Consider the following 21,072-nt stretch of genomic DNA (forward strand, 5'->3'; position numbering starts at 1 on the left):
GGTGCAATTCTTTTCTGCCATCAACAGGCGGGCCAGCCTCTGCCGTCACAGGTCTGTGCTCACTCTACTAGAGCCATATCTACGTCAGTGGGGCTATTTGCTGGTGTGTCCCTATCAGATATCTGTAGGGCAGTAACCTAGAAGACGCCACACACGTTCACTAGGCATTACTGCTTGGACTCTGAAGTCATGAGGGATGCTGCAGTAGGACAAGCGGCGCTGAGACATCTTTTTCAATGAAGATGAGCCTTTCTTTACTTCCCACCATCCTTTTTTTGGCGCACGTTTTCTTTTCCTGTTTAACATTTACTGATATATATATATATACATACACACACAAAGCATTGTTACATATGGCTTGTATAATTATGTGTTTATCTTTATTAATTACATGACGAAATGTGCTAATTACTGTTCTTTACTCTGATTCAAGCGTGTGAATCTATGGATGTTCCAATATTGGAGTAAGAAAATAAGTTACCTACCTGTAACTGTAGTTCTCCAGTATTGGAATCTTTCATAGATTCACATGCCACCCACCCGCCTACCTTGGAAAGGCTCATCTTTAAGTCTCTTAGTTACTTATATTTATATGCACTGTGCTTTAGAAAATCTGACGGACTAGATCTTCTCTCAGAAAGGTTCTACAGGGCGGTGTTATCTGATTGATTGTTTTCTAAGTTTGGACCTTTTTTAATTAAGGAAACAGATATGTTACTTTAATAATCCTATGTCGTTTGTGACATTACTTTTTAAAAAGTACCTGGGACTCCCATCTCGATGACTGGTGACGATTCAAACATGTGAATCTATGAAAGATTCCAATACTGGAGAACTACAGTTATAGGTAAGTAATGTATTTTCTTCTTTAGCAAAAGTTACATTATACATGAAAACCTTTGTGATTGAGGCCACGGACTAAATGAGAGCTTCTTAATTCACTTCATAATTGTAAGTGACATCACCCATAAAGTCTACACCTTCACTGTACAAACTAGATTTCTCAGTAACCCGGGAAGTGTTTGGTTGCCGAAAGAACTATACATCCCCAAATTCCATCACACCATTTGGAGTCCTACATTTGATCCTCCTCCCTTAAACCACTGCGTCCTCCTACTTTGTGGCTGGAGGCAGAAGTAGTACTTTCCTGTTCCGCCTTGGTCATCGTGGAAGAGATGTATATTAGATGCTTCAGAGATGACTCTTCTACAGGTGAATGTATGGTTAATAAAGCATATTTCACAGCATTCTCATTGCACCAGAGACTACTAAGGACTACCCAAGACAGACGGTCACTGTGGACAAACCATCTTTGCTAGAACCTGGGATGGCCCCTGCACTACCTGATCAAATCTTTCTGAAATAATGTACCCTATCAGGTGGCATTAAACACATTCTCATTCGTATGACAACCAGGGGCTCCGCGAGGTGGTGGACGTATGGGAGACATTTCCATTCATAAAAATATAAAGGACATAATTGCAATGGAATATTTGATGAATAATTTGCATCAACTTTGATCGATGCAAATTGAGCTCTCATTACACTTCTTTCACATCAGGGCCTGCCCAAAGAGCTGAGCTGCTCTTCCAGGGCTTCTGAAACTGGCCCTTTGGCATCACTTTCATACACGGTGAATCCCGCTCGCTCACCTCCTCTAGAGGAAAGCAGGCCTCAAGGACCTGGTCAAAGAGCTGAGCTGCTCTTCCAGGGCTTCTGAAACTGGCCCTTTGGCATCACCTTCATGCCCGGTGAATCCCGCTCGCTCATGTCCTCTAGAGGAAAGCAGGGATCAGGGCCTGTCCAAAGAGCTGAGCTGATCTTCCAGGGCTTCTGAAACTGGCCCTTTGGCATCACTTTCATGCCCGGTGAATCCCGCTCGCTCACCTCCTCTAGAGGAAAGCAGGCATCAGGGACTGGTCTAAGAGCTGAGCTGCTCTTCCAGAGCTTCTGAAACTGGCCCTTTGGCATCACCTTCATGCCCGGTGAATCCCGCTCGCTCACCTCCACTAGAGGAAGGCAGGCATCAAGGACCTGGTCAAGGAGCTGAGCTGAGCTGATCTTCCAGGGCTTCTGAAACTGGCCCTTTGGCATCACTTTCATGCCCGGTGAATCCCGCTCGCTCACCTCCACTAGAGGAAGGCAGGCATCAGGGACTGGTCTAAAGTTCATCATAGGGGCACTTGAGCTAAGAAAATCAAAAGACTCTCAAAATCTTTCAGTAGAGTAATGTTATAGTCTTTATGCTCTCCTGTCACAATCAATCAATCAGGGAATTGTAAGCGCGCTACTCACCCATGAGGGTCTCAAGGTGCTGAGGGGAGGGGGGGATCCGCAGATCTGTTTAGCCGAAGAGCCAGGTCTTGAGGGTTTTCCTGAAGGTGTTCAGGGAGGGGGCGCATATGATGTCTGCCGGTAGCTCGTTCCAGGTCTTGGCTGCAATGTGAGAGAAGGATCTTCCGCCTGCTCTGGCTCTGTGGATGCGCGGGGTTTCGGCCAGTGCGAGGTTGGAAGATCGGAGGTTTCTTTTGGGTACGTGGAAGTTGATTCTGTCGTTGAGGTATTTGGGTCAGTTGTGTAGGCATTTGTAGGCGTGAGTGAGGATTTTGAAAGTGACTCTTTTCTCCACGGAGACTTCGTAGGTGTTGACTGATGTATTTGTGCCAGGGGATGCCGAGGACAAGTCTGGCGGCGGTGTTCTGTATTATTATTATATTATATTATATAGCTACCTGTAGAGCGCAACATTCATCCCACGGGACATCACGGCGCTAAGACAAAGCAGAGTGCAGGCAGATGTAAGATTCCAATTGTCAGATTAGTAACTGGGGGATAGGTGAGTTTTTAGCTTTTTTTCTAAACATTAGGTAATCTTCTGTCAGGCGTAGTTCCATTGGGAGTTTGTTCCAGAGGACCGCTGCTGATTTTGAGAAAGATCGGTCACCCATCCTGGCTTTAGTCGTACACTTCACTGATGCCAGTGCCTGATGGCGGGATATTAGATTACGCGAAGGTACATGAAATTTTAATTTACCGTGTAGGATTTGTGGGCCTGTTTTATTGCATTGTCTGGAGTTTGCGGAGTAGGGACTTGTTGATGCCGGCGTAGAGTGCGTTTTCATAGTGCAGTCTGCTGGTGATGCTGGTGGGTGACTGTCTTTCTTGATTCAGGGGGGATCCACGTGAAGGTATTGCGGAGGATGCAGAGGGTGTTGAAGCAGCTGGAGGTGACGGCGTTGACCTGCTGGTTCATGGTGAGTGATGAGTCGAGTACGATGCTGAGGTTCTTGGCGTGGTCTGAGGGGATAGGTGGGCTTCCGAGGGCTGTCGGCCACCAGGTGCTGTCCTATGCAGAAGGGGTGGTACCGAGGACTTCTTTCTTCTCGGCGTAGAGCTTCAGGCAGCTGTTGGTCATCCAGACTGCGACGTCTTGCTTTCCTTTCTGGAAGTTGAGTTTGGCAGTGGTGGGGTCTTCGGTGAGGGAGAGGCTGAGCTAGGTGTCGTCGGCGTAGGATACGACGTTGAGGCCGTGTTGTCGGACGATGGCTGCGAGGGGGGCCATGTAGATGTTGAAGAGGGTGGGGCTCAGGGATGAACCATGTAGGACTCCGGTGATTTTCGTGGGGTCAGTGATGAAGGGTGGGAGTCTGATCCTTTGGCTTCTTCCGGTGAGGAATGATCGGATCCAGTCCAGGGCTGTTCCTTGTATGCCTGCGTCGTGTACTCTGGCGACTAGTGAGCGGTGGGAGACGGTGTCGAAGGCCGCTGATAGGTAGAGTAGGGTGAGGGCTGCGGAGTGGCCTTGGTCCAGGAGGGTGCGGATGTCATCTGTGGCGACGAGTAGGGCGGTCTCTGTGCTGTGGTTGCTTCGAGTTCCGGATTGGGACGGGTCGAGGACGGCATTCTCTTCAATGAATCATGTCAGTTTCCTGTTGACTGTTTTCTCTGCAACTTTGGCTGCGAAGGGAAGGAGCGAGATGGGCCGATAGTTCTTTAGGTCGGTGGGGTCAGCTGTGGGCTTCTTGAGCAGAGGTCTGACTTCTGTGCGCTTCCAGTCGTCTGGGAACGTGCCTGTTTTTTTATTTATTTTTATTTTAACATTTTATTAAATCAAATCACAGAGTCATCATTGCAAAATCACAGTGCGTATCAACAAGGAGGTACAATGTATCTATAATTACATGCTACATAATGCGAACAGCCGGGAGTTTTTACTGTTCCTACTTCTGCGCATTGCCATATCTTCTTTTGGTGATGTACAAATATCGCCCCTAAACGCGTTCCATCCTCCCCATTTCCTATCCCATTTCTTAGGGCAGCCTCGCATTTTATAGACCTCCTTCTCTGCTATCATGCACCGGTCCATTTCTGCCACCCACCCAACCGTTAAGGGCAATGTGTTGGAACCCCAAAACATTGCAATAGCTCTCTTTACTAGTAGGTACCCCAATGCCACCCATTGTTGTTCTATTTCCGTCAGGTCCATGGCCTCCAATATATTCAAGATCCCCAATCGTGATGTCAGAAGGATTTGCGAGTTTATCTGCCCATCCTAGACGTTTGGTAGCTTGGTGCCAGATAGCCACCGTTTGCAAGATAGGTCCAAGGTATCGGCTCTACCGGACCTTGCCATAAAGGACACCCAAATAGCCCTCCCTCCCTGTTTGGTAGCTCTCTAGGTGAAAGGCCGGATTTGACGGGGAACCATGGATCCAGTGGTTTGTGGCCACCAAGTTGTGTGGCCCTATAGTATAAGCGTAGGTCAGGAAGAGCAATCCCCCCATCGTACCACCCCTTTGTCACTTTACAGGGGGCAATGCGAGGTGTTCTGCCGTCCCATAGTAAAGTACGGATCTCTCCCTCTATAGCAGTAAAATAGGTGTCAGCAATTGGGAATGGGCAATTTTGGAGCACGTATAAAAATCTAGGGAGTGCAAGCATTTTGAATAGGGCTGCTCTTCCCAAGAGGGACAAGGGCAGTGATCTCCAATGTTTGACATCATCTTGTAGCTGCCGAAGGGGGCCCAGAAGATTCTGATCATAAATTATTTTGCGGTCAGATGTCATGTAAATTCCTAAATATTTAAAATCCTTGGTAGCTACATCAATTTCATATCCACGCGGTAGTTTGGGTGGGGGGCCGTGTAAGACATATAATAATGACTTTGACCAATTAATGGTGTACCCCGCATATTTACCAAAGTTAGTAATGACATTGAGTAAGCTAGTAATTGAGGCTTGTTGGGACGCCAAATAAATCAGAATATCGTCCGCATATAACGAAATGTTATCCTCTCTATCTGCGCTCCATCGCATGCCACGTATTGAAACATCACGTCTGATCCAATGTGCAAGTGGCTCCAGAGTCAACGCGAACAGAAGGGGGGACAAGGGACATCCCTGTCTGGTCCCTCTCTGTAATACAAATGTACGCGATGTATGATTATTTACTCTAACTTGGGCCAGCAGTGCAGTATATAACAATGCCACCCACTGCCGAAATCGTGGACCGAAACCGAACTTTGCCAAAACCTCAAATAGGTAAGGCCACTCTATCGAGTCAAACGCCATGGCGGCATTTTAATGACAATATAGCCGCATCTTCTTGTAGATATGGTTGCTTGCTCAGGACGTTGTAGACTGGACGTATATTTAAGGCAGTGTTACGGCTCGGTATGAATCCTGATTGATCGTCATGGACTAGGGAGGGGAGGTCTGCGATCAGGCGCGACGCTAGGAGTTTTGCTAATACCTTGGCGTCTGAGCTTATTAAAGAGATGGGCCTAGATGGAAGGTGCCTGTTTTGATGGTGGTGTTGATGGTGCGTTGTAGTTCTGTGGTAGATGTGAGGCACAATGGCATTTAGGGCACAGGCTTCAAGATAAAAAAAATTAAAAAACCTAGCCAAGGTCAGAATCAATGGAGCTCAGGGCCCGATTTAGATCTTGGTGGACAGGTTACTCCATGACAACGGTGACAGATATCCCGTCCACCGAAATTTAAATAGCATTGGGTATAATGGGGTTTGTATTTTGGCGAACTGTTGTGACCGTTGCGACGGAGTAACCTGTCCGCCGACATCTAAACCAGGCCCTAAGCCTCTGATGGAAGGTCAATGAACAAAGATGCAGTGACGTGTAGGATTAGAATGACACTTTGAACAGGGAATCTCAATAGAAATTTGTTATATGTAAAGTTGCTATAAACTGGTGTCCCTGAAACCTGACAAACGTTCACTATTTGTGGGGTCAAGGAGCTCAGACCGTGTCCGTTGTCTGACGAAGTGAGCGGGATGGACTTAAGTGGTGTGAATGATCATAGTGAGTGTCAACGACGGAGAAAGGTTTAATGTCAACCACATCACTCCAGGTCTTATAAGAGCACAAGGTGTGACGGAAGTGACGAGAGCAGAAATCTTCCCCCAGAACAGAGTATGAGCAGCAGCTGGGTCACCATGATACGAAGCTGGTGTGAATGATGTGTTTTAAGCTTCAAACCTGCATTTGGGTCTCCTTACTGGGGCATATGAGCGAGCCACGGCGTAATAGCTCGCCGGTGCTGCTTTCCATGAGTTTAATTCAACTATTCTAGTTTTGTTTGCATTCAGTGGAGGGAGTACATATGCATATGTATGAAATTTAGCAGGAGACCTTCTTTAAAAGTGTGAAACATCTTCGGACTAAACGTCAGTGCACTCACCTACAGAACTGCATACTAGTCAATTGCACCCTGGTCTCATATACGAAACATTATACTGTGCCTGTCACATAAGAGCTACTCAAATGTTGGCTTGTAAATGGGCTGTATTCATTTATTTGTCGTATAAAGCCCTAGCTTGTGTCAAAAGACGCTTCTTTCTCAGTTCTATAAGGGCCTGGAGCCGTACATTGTTTGACTGCATAAATGTCCATACAATGAATGTAAAAGTGGAAAAGAGAAGAAGTCGGAAGTGGACGTGGTAGAAGCTCCTCCGTGAGGAGGTGTGGCGTCTCTAGGGAAGTCAAGCGCAGGACTAGAGATCTCCTAGCTCTCCTAATATCCCAACCCATGTGTTTTGAGCTGGATGTTATTTTTAAGACCTTCTCTTTTGCAGAGCACCAGTTTTGTGGGGGGAAGCTGGAAAAGCCCCAGGGCCACCTGAACACCCCCAACTGGCCAGAGAGCGATTACCCACCCGGCATCAGCTGCTCCTGGCACATCATCGCCCCCAAGGAAAAGGTAAGTGAGCTCTCGTTATGGATAGCACATTAGACCTTCCTTATTTTTAATCCGCACACAGCATTTGATGCCAGAGATCAAACTCGGTTAGCCCGTGTAGGCAGCCGACGACCCTTTCGGTTCCTAGCAGACACATCTTATCATTCTCCATGGTTTATGATTTCTTTCATTCTACTATGAAACTTTGGGGGTGAAACTATTTCACGGATTGATGTTAGTGTAACTTCTAAGCTCAGAATGACCTCCAGGGTGAGGTGAGGGGCTGTTTGTTTGTGTGACCCCAAGAATCACTTCTAACTGCTTACCTCGCATCATATCACCGAGAAATGGCCAGTGGAGCACTGACGGTTCCCCTGGTAGGGGAATGTTCTAGTTTACAGAGTTGGTGCGCCAAAGTACCATGAGCTTTGTTTGTATGGACATAGGCCACAATCTTTTTGTAATTCTTTTCTAGGTAATTGAACTCACTTTTGGAAAGTTTGATGTAGAAGGTGACAGCTACTGCCGCTATGACTACGTTGCTGTCTTCAATGGCGGGGCGAGCGACGACTCGAGGCGCATTGGAAAGTTCTGCGGGGACACTTCACCCAAGTAAGTGAAAGGCTTAGCTCAAATAAAGAAAACTTGTTCTTTTGATCACAGCTACAGTCTTCATGTTTCGCTCCATTCCCAGAACTTCTGCGCTCCATTCACAGACCTTCTTCAGGACACTCTACATAGAAGCAGAGCCTGAGTGATAGCCACTTTGTTTTGTTATTGTTATTGCAGTCAACACCCTGTGACATATCACACAACACTGCATCTTGTCTGGTCTCCATTCCTCAGTATTAATCTGATATTGCACACTACCTGCATTGTCAGGACACGTGTATCCATTTTCAATTCTTAATAATTCTGTTCAGGGCCTCCTGGGAGCTTGCGGGTCTCTTGGGTACAGTGCAGCTGATGTACCAGTTTAAATTTTCAGGCTCAAGCTTTTTCATTCATGGGCAAAGCTTTACATGAGGAAATTACATGTCACGATATACAGAACTATTTGTGCTTCTGAGTTCAACAGCCGTGCAAACAAATGCATTAAAAATTGCAATTCTGTTTTACTGACTTGGAATTGGCAGAAATTTACCTGCACACACAGGATCTGCAAATATGGCAAACCTGCCATTATATGGTGGATTTGAGATATGGGGGTTCCAAGGAGGCCTTACCTGCAAATGTAGGTGGACCCCCCACAAAAGCAAGCATATGATGTGACACCAAGAGACAAGTATTGCCAAAGACAATAGTTTAGTTATTTCCATACTGTATGAAACAATGTGTACGATGCTTGGTTAGACGAAAGAGATATCATGAGTTTGAGAAATGGGATGGCTATGAAATTTGGAAAATGGCGAGCTTGTGAGTGAAACATGCATGTTGAGTTGGATAAAAGACCAAATAGATGGTGGAACACAAACCACTGTGAAAGAACGGTGAGTGGCAACCAGCACCTAAATATTTGATATCGTGGGGGAAAGCCCCAGAGCATTATATCACAGCTTGCTCCCGGTGGACGTGACTATATAATATTCCCTACAGACAGCACAAATCTCCAGTCACACCAGAGCACAAGAGGTGCCTAACATGGGAAGTTATTGATGCCTGTACTGGTCGGAGTTCTATCTCCGAAGTAGTCTCAAGATTTGTTGATTTTTCATTTCTATGACCGTTGACATGTTTTTCGTACCCACAATATGTGAAGGTGAAAAGGCTCACCCTTACAATGGACTTGAAGACATAATGTAGTGTAGGGGCTCCCGGTGTGGCCGGATTATATGGTGTATTTATTTGATAAAAATCACTAAAATTGTTTAAACTAAAACAATTGGTTTGTGCACGTGTGTGTTGGACCTCGTTTGGAAAGACTGACCCCGAAGCCGCTGACACTACAGAAGCAGGTTGGGGGACCCAGGTGGTAGGAGATCTATTGAGCTGCAGTTAACGTGAAGTCCGTCCTTCAAGGCACATAGGAAAGGTCTGTGACAAGGTCATGGAGATGAATGCAGTGTGTGGCCTGAGGGCAGGGGGTGTCTGTCCATGGGTGGTCAGGTTAGAGAGGTGTATACATGGAGGCGGCAGTCAATGCTGTCTGTCCTTCAACACTTATGTCTTCCAACTTCAAGAGGAAGAGCCCAGAAGGGCCAGTACTGGCTGACCTGCAAACACTTTGTTGTCTGGATCAGGATGGGGGAGGGTATTTCATGGATTCCAAATGTTAACTTTGGCAGAATTCTCATTTTTTGAGCTATTTAGATTACACGTCAGCTCCCTGAGACCGGGGAGCTGCTCTCCAGCCTGCACAGATGTTAGCGCAGTACTCACTGGTGTGCTCCAAGCAGCAGCGGCAGCTCAAACATTAGAGAGGAGATACATCGTTTACGTTGTTCAGAACTTACAAGTTGTTTTTAACAGCAGAGTTAGCTCTCTAGTAAACAACAGAGCTACCCCTTGTCTGCACAGATGTCATACATTCACCTTAGACAGCAAGGTTACTTACAGCTGTGTGCCGCAGAGAACAGAGCGCAAGCGTTAAAGACAGGTACCTTGGTTGCATGCCAAGGCTTACTTCCTTGCCTACCCCCAGGCTAGGTTTCTTGTGGTCCAAGGACATGGGTGGATAGCCTTGTAGCTCTGCAGAGCTGATAACACAGGCAGGGAGTCCATGGGATAAATCACGATGAATGAATGAATGACTTTTCTATAGCGCACGGCTACTCAGAAAGAGTGCCCCAGCGCTGTTTAGGCAACTCAAGACGGAACAGAGCAGAGGACCGCCAGGCTCCTGTCATCACAGAAGACTGAATAAGAGGGTTTTCAGCTCATATTTAAATTTTACTTTATCCGAAATGGACCTCAAATGTCCAGGGAGCGGATTCCACATACCTGCTGCTCTGACAGTGAAGGAAGGGCCTGGATGGATGTATGGATCTCTTGCAGGGTTATCTGACCTCAAATGTCCAGGAAGCGGATTCCACATACCTGCTGCTCTGACAGTGAAGGAAGGGCCTGTATGGGTGTATGGATCAGTACAGACACTGCTCCAGAATCTGCAAGGGCTCTTGCAGGGTTATCTGACCTCACGGGTTTTCCTGCTGAGAAGCAAAGCATTCCCACACTGTATGGAGAGAGTCAGAGTGAATTCTGTTATTTAGTTAGAAATCTTCATTCTAAGCTAAGCTTGAGCAGGAAGAATTGCACATTATCATGACTATTTCAGATGAAGCAATAGCACAGGTAATTATTGGAAATAGACTGTTTAACATTTTGTATTAGTCTATGAGAGTGTATATTGGTTTATTTACCATTAATGAGAAATACATCTTAACACAGCTTAGTTATTTAATTATTTGTGAGAGTTTAATAAAGTGCAAATACCCACCCTAAAAGGGTGACTTGACGCTATAGTCGGCTGTCTTTCGATAAACATGGTGAGCAAAAAATGAAGGCGCATTAAAGAGCTAAGTTTTATACTGTATGGGCCTGATTCACAAAGGCAACTTAAACATTCAAGTAATTTACACTTTTGAGTAAGTTTACTACTTTCTGGCTATTCAAAAAACCTAGGTGTAAATCAAAAGTGCAATTTACTCAGCTCTGCAGTGTGTTGACATATTTTGCAAGGTGTAGTGAGTGGATGGTATAACATCCCCTTGTTTCCAAATGAATTTGGAAGCATGGTGTGCCATACGTTGAAAACTGTCCTTCCGGCACTTGTGTATTTTGTCTTAATTCGTCAAATGTTAGAAGGTTCTGGTTATCGAAATGGCGAGAGTAGTGTCAGTGATGCTGCTCCAGGTCTATCTACAGGACGTAGTCGCTGTTTTACGTAGCGTAGGATGCATCCACAAGGGAAGCTCGGGAGAGTGTACCACTTCTGCTACGGTCAGGACAGGACAGTTCTTCCACCGGTGTTTGGCTACGTCCAATAATACAGTTCTCATTCCCGGAGCCATCACGTCGATGCCGGTGTTTCCCCAGTCCTGAGGGCTCCTATGCACAGACTAAGCTCTTACAATGCGTGGCCCTTGAGTATTACGTCCAGTTCTGGGGATTAACATTTCAAACTCTGCTTATCTTAGGGTATCCTACAATAATGTTTGCACCAAACGCCGGACATAAGATACTGTCTTCTACTCTTCTGCAATCTTGGTCTCCGTAAGAGTCGTACCTACCCAAAGACTCTGTATCACTGCATTTCCAAACCACCCTTAAAGTCATTATTCAAACCTTTGTCCTGGCTCCAAGAGGGGTAATGCTCAAGTGAAAGACTTCCAAGAACAACTTGACTTTTACATCGGATTCGGGATACAGTGACCTCTCAGAACCGTGGCTCGTCCAAATGTCTTCTCCTGAGTTTCCAAGCACGGCCATCTGATGTCAACGTTCCTATCTGGAGCCAAAATATAACATGCAGGTCTGTGTAGCGCTATCACCTCTTGGAGTATAGAGAAGCTGAATATCAAATATATAGAGCTCCAACTCAATGGGTCTCTGGATCTGCTTTGGAACTTTAGAGCTGAAGGGATTCAAAGCTGGGGCCATCGGGTCAAACAAAGATGCAGTTGATGCATCGCTGCGCTGAGCCATCAATTCCGACTTACAAAGTTAGAACCCAACTTACGGGTCTAAAAAGGCAAGACATGTTTTTCTAAAGTAATAGACTAGGGGAAGGTACGTTGCGAGGTACCTTTGAGATTTAAAGTGCCAATGCAGTGTTCCACAGGGAAGGGTGGGCTACAGTAAGACATGTATTAAACCAGTGTGGCGTCAGACATGAACAATCAACGCTCGAAGTGATCAATGACCATGCAATCCAGTCCAGCAAGTAAGGAGATGTATGCCCTAGAGCTGAGCAGCAGCTGCTGTGACATTCTCCCGCACACCTCATCCTCTTGAGGGCTGCAGGGGGAGTTTTTGAGACATCTTTAATGAGGCTGACCTCATCCCTGCTGACAAGGACTTGAGGGGGCCGGGCAGTGACTGAGGGATGGTCTTGTGGCACTTTGAGGTCTCGGTGTTGGGCAGTGACCGAGGGATGGTCTTGTGGCACTTTGAGGACTCGAGGAGGACGGGCAGTCACTGAGGGATGGTCTTGTGGCACATTGAGGACTCGGAGTTGGGCAGTGACTGAGGGATGGTCTTGTGGCACTTTGAGGACTCAGAGTCGGGCAGTGACTGAGGGATGGTCTTGATGCACTTTGAGGACTCGTAGTCGGGAAGTGACCGAGGGATGATCTTATGGCACTTTGAGGACTCGGAGTTGGGTAGTGATCGAGTGATGGTCTTATGGCACTTTGAGGACTCGTAGTCAGGAAGTGACTAAGGGATGGTCTTGTGGCACTTTGAGGACATACAGATGTGACAATAGTAACATAGACTTGCTGTGACTGGGGAAAGGTCAGGGCAGATTTCCATGTGTGCTCCCAGCTAGCCCTGGGGCTGCCAGGCTCCCTTTTGGCCTCTCCTCTCATTGCAGAGGGAGACAGGGCCTTCATATCCACAGGTTTCTCAGTGGCGCCTGAATGAATCTTGAACAGGGATGCGCAGGCTGTGGCCCTTGCTTACTGCGAGTCTTGCTAAAGGTGCAAAGTCCCCTCCTCCTGACTCCCTGAATATCATCAGGATTACAGCAAACCTCAACCATACTATTGTCAGGGGGCTTTGTCAAAACCATCAAACGCAGGTGGCAGTCAAAGTAAACAAGCCTAATCATAACTCCACATAAGGTATCCAGAGGGTCAAATGAACCCCCAAGTAGTTGCCCAGCTCTTTGTATGCCCATCAGACAACCTTGCAGTATGCACCTCTGTCCTGAAAGAAATGATTTCCTGCAGCCTTGGAGGTCTTCTCCTGCATCAGATGGTTGCATCAGTCCCTCTCTGCTGGCCATTCTTACCCGCAGGCTACCTGTTTGGTAAATGTTACTTTAAACACCGAGCTGGTAGCCTGTGACAGCCATTGAGGAGGTGCATGTGAGGCAGCAAGTACCATCCAAGCAGCTTCGATCCAAAATGAAAACCTCAGGAAGTAGTGAAAGACTTGGGCCAGAGTTAGATCTGGGCGGACGGGTTACTTCATCACAATGGTGACGGATATCCCGTCCACTGAAATATATATCCCATAGGATATAATGGAATCTCTATTTCGGCGGACGGGATATCTGTCACTGTTGTGACGGAGAAACCTGTCCGCCAAGATCTAAATCAGGTCCATAAATCCTTGAAGTCCTGAGCTGGATTTCAGCTCCACTGTTGATTGTTCCTTCAGATATTTGTTTCTCCCAGTGTCCCTGACCGGCTACACCATGTCATCTACAGAACTGGATGATCGTTCATAGAAGGGGTGGACAAGCAACTAATAAAACTCACTGCTCATCTTATGCGGTGGTATAGATTTCTTATAAAGCACACCATCCTCCAAAAGTAGGCTTGTAGATGAGTGGTCCAACCTAGAACTGCTGATTTCAGCAAAGCGGGAATTGAATAAAAAGATTTAAACTCTTTTTTGAATAGTAAGCGAGAAGCAATAGATCATAACAACTGGAAGAGAGTGTTGATGCAGGAACGAAGAATACTCTACCTCCACATTACGCTGTCCGAAAAGGAGGAACATGCAGGAGCAGTTGATTTGATGATCAAAGCTGTCAGGGTGGTTTATCTTTGACAAAGAGGATAGAGATGAATTTAGGTGCTGTTAAATATTCTCAATGATGAATCCATCATATTTTCTAGGAATTGATTCAGTGTTAGCAAATCATCATGTGGCCTGGCTGGAGACACCACGTCGCCAAAGACCGCTCCACTTCATTAACACATCCAGGCCACTCTAAATTGATATACACACACTAAACCCTAGTAATTGTAACAAGAGGCTACAGGGGTTTTCAGGGTGTGCAGGCCTCCAAGTAAGACAAGTACACACAAAAAGAAGCTACCCTGAATGAGTGTCTGATTCTAAGGTGGAAAAAGGTGCACTACACCTTCTCCTGTGTGGTGCTGGGCATATCAAAAAATTTGAATGACTGTCCTCACACACCACCAGGTGTCATGCTTCATTATCGGCAGTCCTCGCTCTCTAAAAACCGCGTTTCATAGAGAGCGGCCCTTCACCTGGAGACACGGAGGCACTTCTAAAAGTTAAGTGGGGGGGGTCTGTCGGAGAAGTAAGTGATTTAAAAATGAATGCATGACACCTGGTGGTGTGTGAGGACAGTCCTTTGACATTTTTTGATATGCCCAGCACCACACAGGAGAAGGTGTAGTGCACCTTTTTCTACCTTAGAATCAGACACTCATTCAGGGTACCTTCTTTTTGTGTGTGCCACTCTAAAGTGATACTTTTTTATAAAGTGAGAGCCTCAGATACCATTGATCACACGTTATACTTGTCTCAGCAAGCCTAATTTATTGACTGCGAGTGTTTGTCTCTTTTATACAAAACTTAAATTTTTAAAGCAAAAACACTTTTTCACTGTGTCAAGTACATGTCCTTTGCATAAAACATGCACAAAACTTTATGCAAACATTAAGGAATTACTTAACAAACAAGACTTGAATTCATTGGAGCAGAAAGGACATTTTTTCACTGTTCTGAGTACATGTCCTTTACATAAAACATACACAAAACTTAATGCAAACATGGAAAGATTACTTTGCAATTATAGATAAAACATGAAGGAATTACAACTCTACAGCACTAAGATATCCCTCTTTTTTGTGAAACGTGGGAACTCAAACTTTTTTTGCCTCTACGTGAATAACTTTCTGGTCCTATGCTGGGTCAGAGAGCAATGTTCAAAGTATGTTCTACAGAGCATTGATTGAATCTATTGCTTTTGTTCTCCTGGGGGCGAATATGTCTGGTTGCTATCCCGGATATGACTCGTTATCTGTTAGCCGACGCGTTTCGACCTGTGTTGGAAGTGGACCTATGTTTTATTCAAGAGGTCTTCATCAGGGCTCATATGTGGTTCCGAATGGACATCTTTCTCCTGTGGGGGTAACAATGTGCCTTGTTTTAATGTGTGAAAAAAGCTGTATTTGATTTTATTAAAAACGTTAGATGGGTAAACTTACGTACTACCAGTTGTAGATTACTGGCGTCTTCTTTAGCCTATAATACATAAATAGGAACATTCTTACTAGTGGGCTGTATTTAAAAGCTATTCAAGTTGAACTTATATGCGGGTCCTTTTTACATACCTATTGGCTTAATTTGATGGGGAGGGAGGGAAAACTGGAATGAGGTTCTGGTCCCTTCTTGCTGGGAATGGTTGAAGTCCCTGTAAATGCAAATATGGTACATCGGTTTAGTCACAGTAGGACCGAGTCACCACAATTTGGCACCCTTATGTTTTTGCTTGACTGCGGGCTGGTTCTTATAGCATGTGAACCTTATAGGCAGTGATTATTTGGAGTCTTGTGCGTGGTGCCTGGAAGTTCTCGTAGTTTTGCCTCGCCGAAGGAACACCTCTGTGCCGTACAGTTTAATTTTATGGTTAGGTTTAGTCACCGTATCACGTGGGTTGACATTCTTGTTGCATTTAGGGTGACCCGGGGGTGGCGGGCGCGTCGAGTGATTATCGTGACTGAATATCCTAGCGGTTATCGAGTGTTCGTTAAAAGGGACGGCCACTCTAAAGTGATATCGCTCGCTTGCTTACCACCTCCATGTTTAGTGCATTTGGCAGGAGGATTGAGGACATCCTAACACATACCTCTTTGCGCTAGACAATAAAGTGGAGTCATGGGATGTGCCAGCCAGGAACTTCCCTATCAATGCTGGAGTGAGCTGCACAGACAGGTCTGGGGTACAAGGTGGTGGGAGAAAAGGCAAGTGTTGTAGGTGCCTTGGGTGGTTGATGGTTTAAATCATACCCACCAAACAAAGTCTACCAAGAGAATCATAATAACTAAACCAAGCACAGCTGTGCTGCCTGGAGAAGCAGCCAGGTAACAGTCATGGGTCACAAGGACAAGAGAGAATTTGTGGCACGGGTTCACCTACCCATGGATGCTGCCGTGCTGTAGGTATCAAGAGAATCTTTAAGCACTGATAACTGCTGCGTGAATGCAGCCTGCATCATCACAATTTTATCAAATTGCACATAAGTTACCAGCCCTGGTGACCAACAAAACTAGTTACGCTTACTACTGGACAAGAAGCCAGGGGCATGGAAATGAGAGCAAAGCTGATCCCCTTTCATGGTTGCACTCATGAAATACAAGTCACACATTTGTTAGGTTGATTTCTGATTAGACAGGTGCTTTTAACACTGTTTACTGATGCAGTGCACTTTTTTGGCACACCACATCCATAAAAGACTCTTGAAGAAACACAGAAACACTGCCTTTACCTTTTAACATCTGTATAAAGTAAACGTTTTTGTAAATGTGCATTATTCTGTGGCTCTAGTATACACAGAGAAACAAGTGATACTTCATATTTGTGGACCAATGGATTCTTCATTTAATTTCCAAATTCTTGGCGCTGCTCTGGCGAGACGTTTAGTAAGTGGACTCAGAAAATTGTACCATGGCCGGCCTAGAGCTTGCGGTTACACGCGCGGGCAAGCGCTTACGAGAAGAGGCGCCATCTGGCTTTCCTCATCATGCTCATTAAGCGCAGCGCTCGCAGCACGCAATCACTTCCACTTTCGTAGCTTTCGTGGCCAATGCTTGTGTTCATTAACTGTTGCATAATACCATTGAGTTTTAATTTATTTTGTCTCCCTTGCTTGTAAGTGCGTCAAGCTCTATTGAGGGTGTTGCTCATGACGTTTAACATCTGTCAGTGAGCTACAAATGAAATGTCACGTCCTCTGCCCTAATCAGGCTTGTAACAACAATAAGGGGAGGTGGCCTCTTTTCATCACAAAGCTATTTACCCTCTCACGCTCTTCTCCCCCCTCTTTGTCTTTCAGCGGAGCGAGAATTTAAAAAAGAAGAAAGAGCATGTCTGGGCAAATCCACTTCAAGAATAAAATGCAATTGAACCCCTGAATGGCACTTAGTGCATTTCCACGAGCAAAGAAGGCGCATACTGATTTCCAGCCAAATGGAACTTCAGCTGAAGTGATTGCCTAGGTGGAATCTGCTTCTGCTAACACAAAAATTCCTCTTTCCCACATGTTCAGCTTTCAACGTTGATTGGGCAGCATTTACGATTTCTAACTCGTTTATTTAAGTTCTTTGGGACTCACGAGCCCCTCACAAACTATAGCTATGGATTCATGCAAGCTTCAAAAAAAAAAAACAAGTCTCTGGCGAACGCAAATTGTGACAGAAACTCATTGTAGCTGGAGGGACTGTAAGAACGACAGGACACATTAGTCCAAACGCAGACACAACGCAGCTCAGAGGCACCATATAGCTGGATCTCACAGAGGTCGAAACAAAACTTAACCCTTCATTTAAAAACAAGCATTGGCATAGCCAATAGGTCTCGCCTTTTGGACCTTATAAGTGTTTAGTTCTCCAGCACAATATCCTTGGTGCAACAACATCAACTGTTGCATGGCTAAACACTTCATAAGGTCCCAAAGGAGAGATTTATTGGCTATGCCAATGCTACCATGGCCGACCTAGAGCTTGCGGTTACGCGTGCGGGCACGCGATTACGAGCAGAGGCGCCATCTGGATTTCCCCTCGCTCTGCCTCTCTGTTTTGCTCGCGCTTCAACTCCCTCCCCCTCCCTCACCACCGGCCGCACGCCGAAACATAAAGGGTGAGCGTCGTACGCGAGCACTTTGTCATTCCACCTCGCAATTAAAACAGAACATTCCCTTGGAATACAAAAGGAATATGCTACTTACCAGTATGCATCTGTTCTTGGCATGTAGAGCTGCAGAGCCACACACTTAGGATAAGATCACCATCTGGTGTTGGGCTCGGATGCTTGCAGGTTGTTGTTGTCTTTGGAAGAAGTCTTTGGTTATGAGATAGGTGACTCCTCCCTTGGACGATAGTGCGCATGGGCATCCACTCCATCCTCAGATTGTTTTTCGCCATGATGGGAAACAATGGAGTTTGGAAGAATAAAGAAAGGATGTCCATGTGTAATGTCTAAGTAAGACTATGCTGGAACAGATACAGGTCCCGGGGAGGTGGGTGGGCGTGTGTGGCTCTGCAGCTCTACATGCCAAGAACAGATGCATACTGGTAAGTATCATATTCCGTTCGAGGCATATGAGCTGCAGATCACACACTTAGGATAGATTATACAGCAGTATCTTCCCTAGCGGTGGTCACCTGTATCAGTTGCAGCAGTTTGGAAAAAAGTTTTAAGGACAGCCTGACCCACAGAAGCTTGTTGTCTTGCTTGCACATCAACACAGTAATGTTTAGTGAAGGTGTGTGTTTCAGACCATGTGGCTGCCTTACAAATATCTTCTAAGGGAATGTTTCCTAAGAATGCCATGGAAGCCCCTATTTTGCGTGTGGAGTGCGCTCTAGGGGGAACTGTCAGAGTGCGTTTAGCTTTTTGGTAACATATTTGGATGCATTTAACTATCCATGTGGCTATCCCGGATTTGGAAATGGGGTTGCCTTTATGTGTTGGAGAGAAAGCAACAAACAACTGTTTGGTTTTGCGGAAAGATTTGGTTCTGTCCATGTAATAAAGCAGGGCTCTTTTAACGTCTAAGGTATGAAGAGCTCGTTCAGCTACCGAGTCCGGATTTGGGAAGAACACTGGTAGCTCGACTGAATGGTTAAGATGGAACGGAGAAATGACTTTTGGCAGGAATTTAGGATTTGTTCTAAGAACCACTTTGTTACGGTGTAGTTGAAGGAATGGTTCTTGTATGGTTAAAGCCTGGATTTCACTTACCCTTCGAAGGGATGTAATAGCAATAAGGCAAGCTACTTTCCATCTAAGGAATTGTAGTTCGCATTTATGCAGAGATTCAAATGGGGGACCCATGAGCCTAGTGAGGACAATATTTAGATTCCACACTGGAGAGGGTGGTAATCTGGGAGGAATAATCCTTTTAAGACCTTCCATGAAGGCTTTGATCACAGGCACTCTAAATAGTGACAAGTGTTGTCGATTTTGTAAGTAAGCAGCTAATTCTTCTAAGTGGAGACGTATGGATGAGTACGCTAAATTACATCTTTGCAAGTGTTGTAAGTAGCAAATGATGTTTTGGATGGATGCATCTAGTAGGCGTATATTGTTGTTAGTGCAGTAAATGGCAAATCTTTTCCATTTTGCAGCGTAACAGGCTCTAGTGGTAGGTCGTCTGGCCTCTTTTATAATATTCATGCAGTCTGGAGGTAGGTTGAGATAACCGAACTCTAGGACTTCAGGAGCCAGATCGCTAGGTTCAGTTGCTGTGGATCTGGGTGTCTGATTTCTCCATGGTTCTGGGTTAATAAGGACGGGGAGAGGTGCAGTTTTTGGTGTGGAACTAGCGAGAGTTCCAGAAGTGTTGGGAACCACGGCTGGCGTGCCCATGTGGGAGCTACTAGTATCAGTTTGAGAGACTGTTGCCTGAGCTTGCGTACCACGAATGGAATGAGTGGGAGAGGCGGAAAAGCATACGCAAATCTGCCTGACCAGTTCCTCCATATCGCATTGCCCTTTGATTGTGGGTGGGGAAAGCTGGCGGTCGAAGGTTGGGCATTTTGCTTTTTCGTGTGTGGCGAACAGGTCTATGTCCGGTTGGCCCCATTTTTTGAAGAATGGGAGTAGGACTTGTGGGTGTAATTCCCATTCGTGGATCTGTTGGGTCTGTCGACTCAACAAGTCGGCATTCTGATTGTGAACTCCTGGAAGGTGTTCTGCTAGCAGATATATGTTCTGGGGAATGGTCCATCTCCAAATGTTCTGGGCGAGCTGGGACAGCTGGAGAGAATGTGTGCCTCCTTGTTTCTGTATGTAATACATGGCTGTCATGTTGTCCGTCCGGATAAGGACAGTCTTGTTTTGTAGATGTAATTGGAATGATTTTAGTGCTAGGGATACTGTCAGTAGTTCCAGGTAATTGATATGGAGCATCTTTTGTTGAGTGGTCCATTTGCCCTGAGTGGTGTGTCCTAGGAGATGGGCTTCCCATCCTGTGAGAGATGCGTCGGTTGTCAGGACTATCTGTGGATGAGGCTCTAAGAACGGCCGCCCTTTGGACAGGTTTATGGTGTTCCACCATTTTAGGGAGCGATGTGAGCGGCTGTCCACCAACACCAGATCCGTAAGTTGTCCGTGAGCCTGGTTCCACTGACGTGCTAGACATTCTTGCAAGGGACGCATTTGAAGTCTTGCATAAGGCACAATGAAGATGCAGGACGCCATCATGCCTATGAGTTGCATGAACACTCTTGCTGGAAGAAAGTGTTAGGGTTGAAATTTGGAAATGAGAGCTTGCATATTGGTGATCCTGGCTGGGCTGGGATAAGCAAGGGCCTTGGAGGTATTATGATGGCTCCCAGATATTGGTGTATGTGGGAGGGTTGTAGTTGAGATTTGGGATAGTTGATCGTGAATCCCAAGTTGTGTAAGATTTGAATAGTTTGGTGAGTGTGTAGGACGCATTTGTTGAATGAATTGGCTTTTATGAGCCAATCGTCCAGATATGGGAAGACATGAATTTGTTGTCTCCTGAGATGCGCTGCTACTACTGCTAGGCATTTGGTGAATACTCTGGGCGCAGTTGTCACTCCGAATGGAAGGACTGTAAACTGATAGTGCCGTCCGTCTACCAGGAATCTTAGATACTTCCTGTGTGCAGGATGCATGGGAATGTGAAAATAGGCGTCCTTGAGATCTAGTGTGGCAAGGAAATCGTCTTGTTGTAATAGTGGGAGCACTTGTTGAAGAGTG

The 21,072-nt window shown here is 45.8% G+C and overlaps 1 protein-coding gene across 1 annotated transcript in view; it reads left to right on the forward strand.

Annotated features, from left to right (window-relative positions):
• The window catches only part of PCOLCE (procollagen C-endopeptidase enhancer), a 247,161-nt gene that overhangs the window by 203,859 nt on the left and 22,230 nt on the right, over nucleotides 1-21,072 (forward strand). Inside the window, exons 4-5 of the mRNA XM_085639797.1 lie at nucleotides 7,094-7,218; nucleotides 7,673-7,809. Coding sequence (XP_085495923.1) covers nucleotides 7,094-7,218; nucleotides 7,673-7,809 — 262 coding nt within the window. The remainder of the gene's footprint in view (nucleotides 1-7,093; nucleotides 7,219-7,672; nucleotides 7,810-21,072) is intronic.

This window comes from Triturus cristatus, chromosome 12, assembly GCF_964204655.1.
Source record: "Triturus cristatus chromosome 12, aTriCri1.1, whole genome shotgun sequence".
Classification (NCBI taxonomy): domain Eukaryota; kingdom Metazoa; phylum Chordata; class Amphibia; order Caudata; family Salamandridae; genus Triturus; species Triturus cristatus.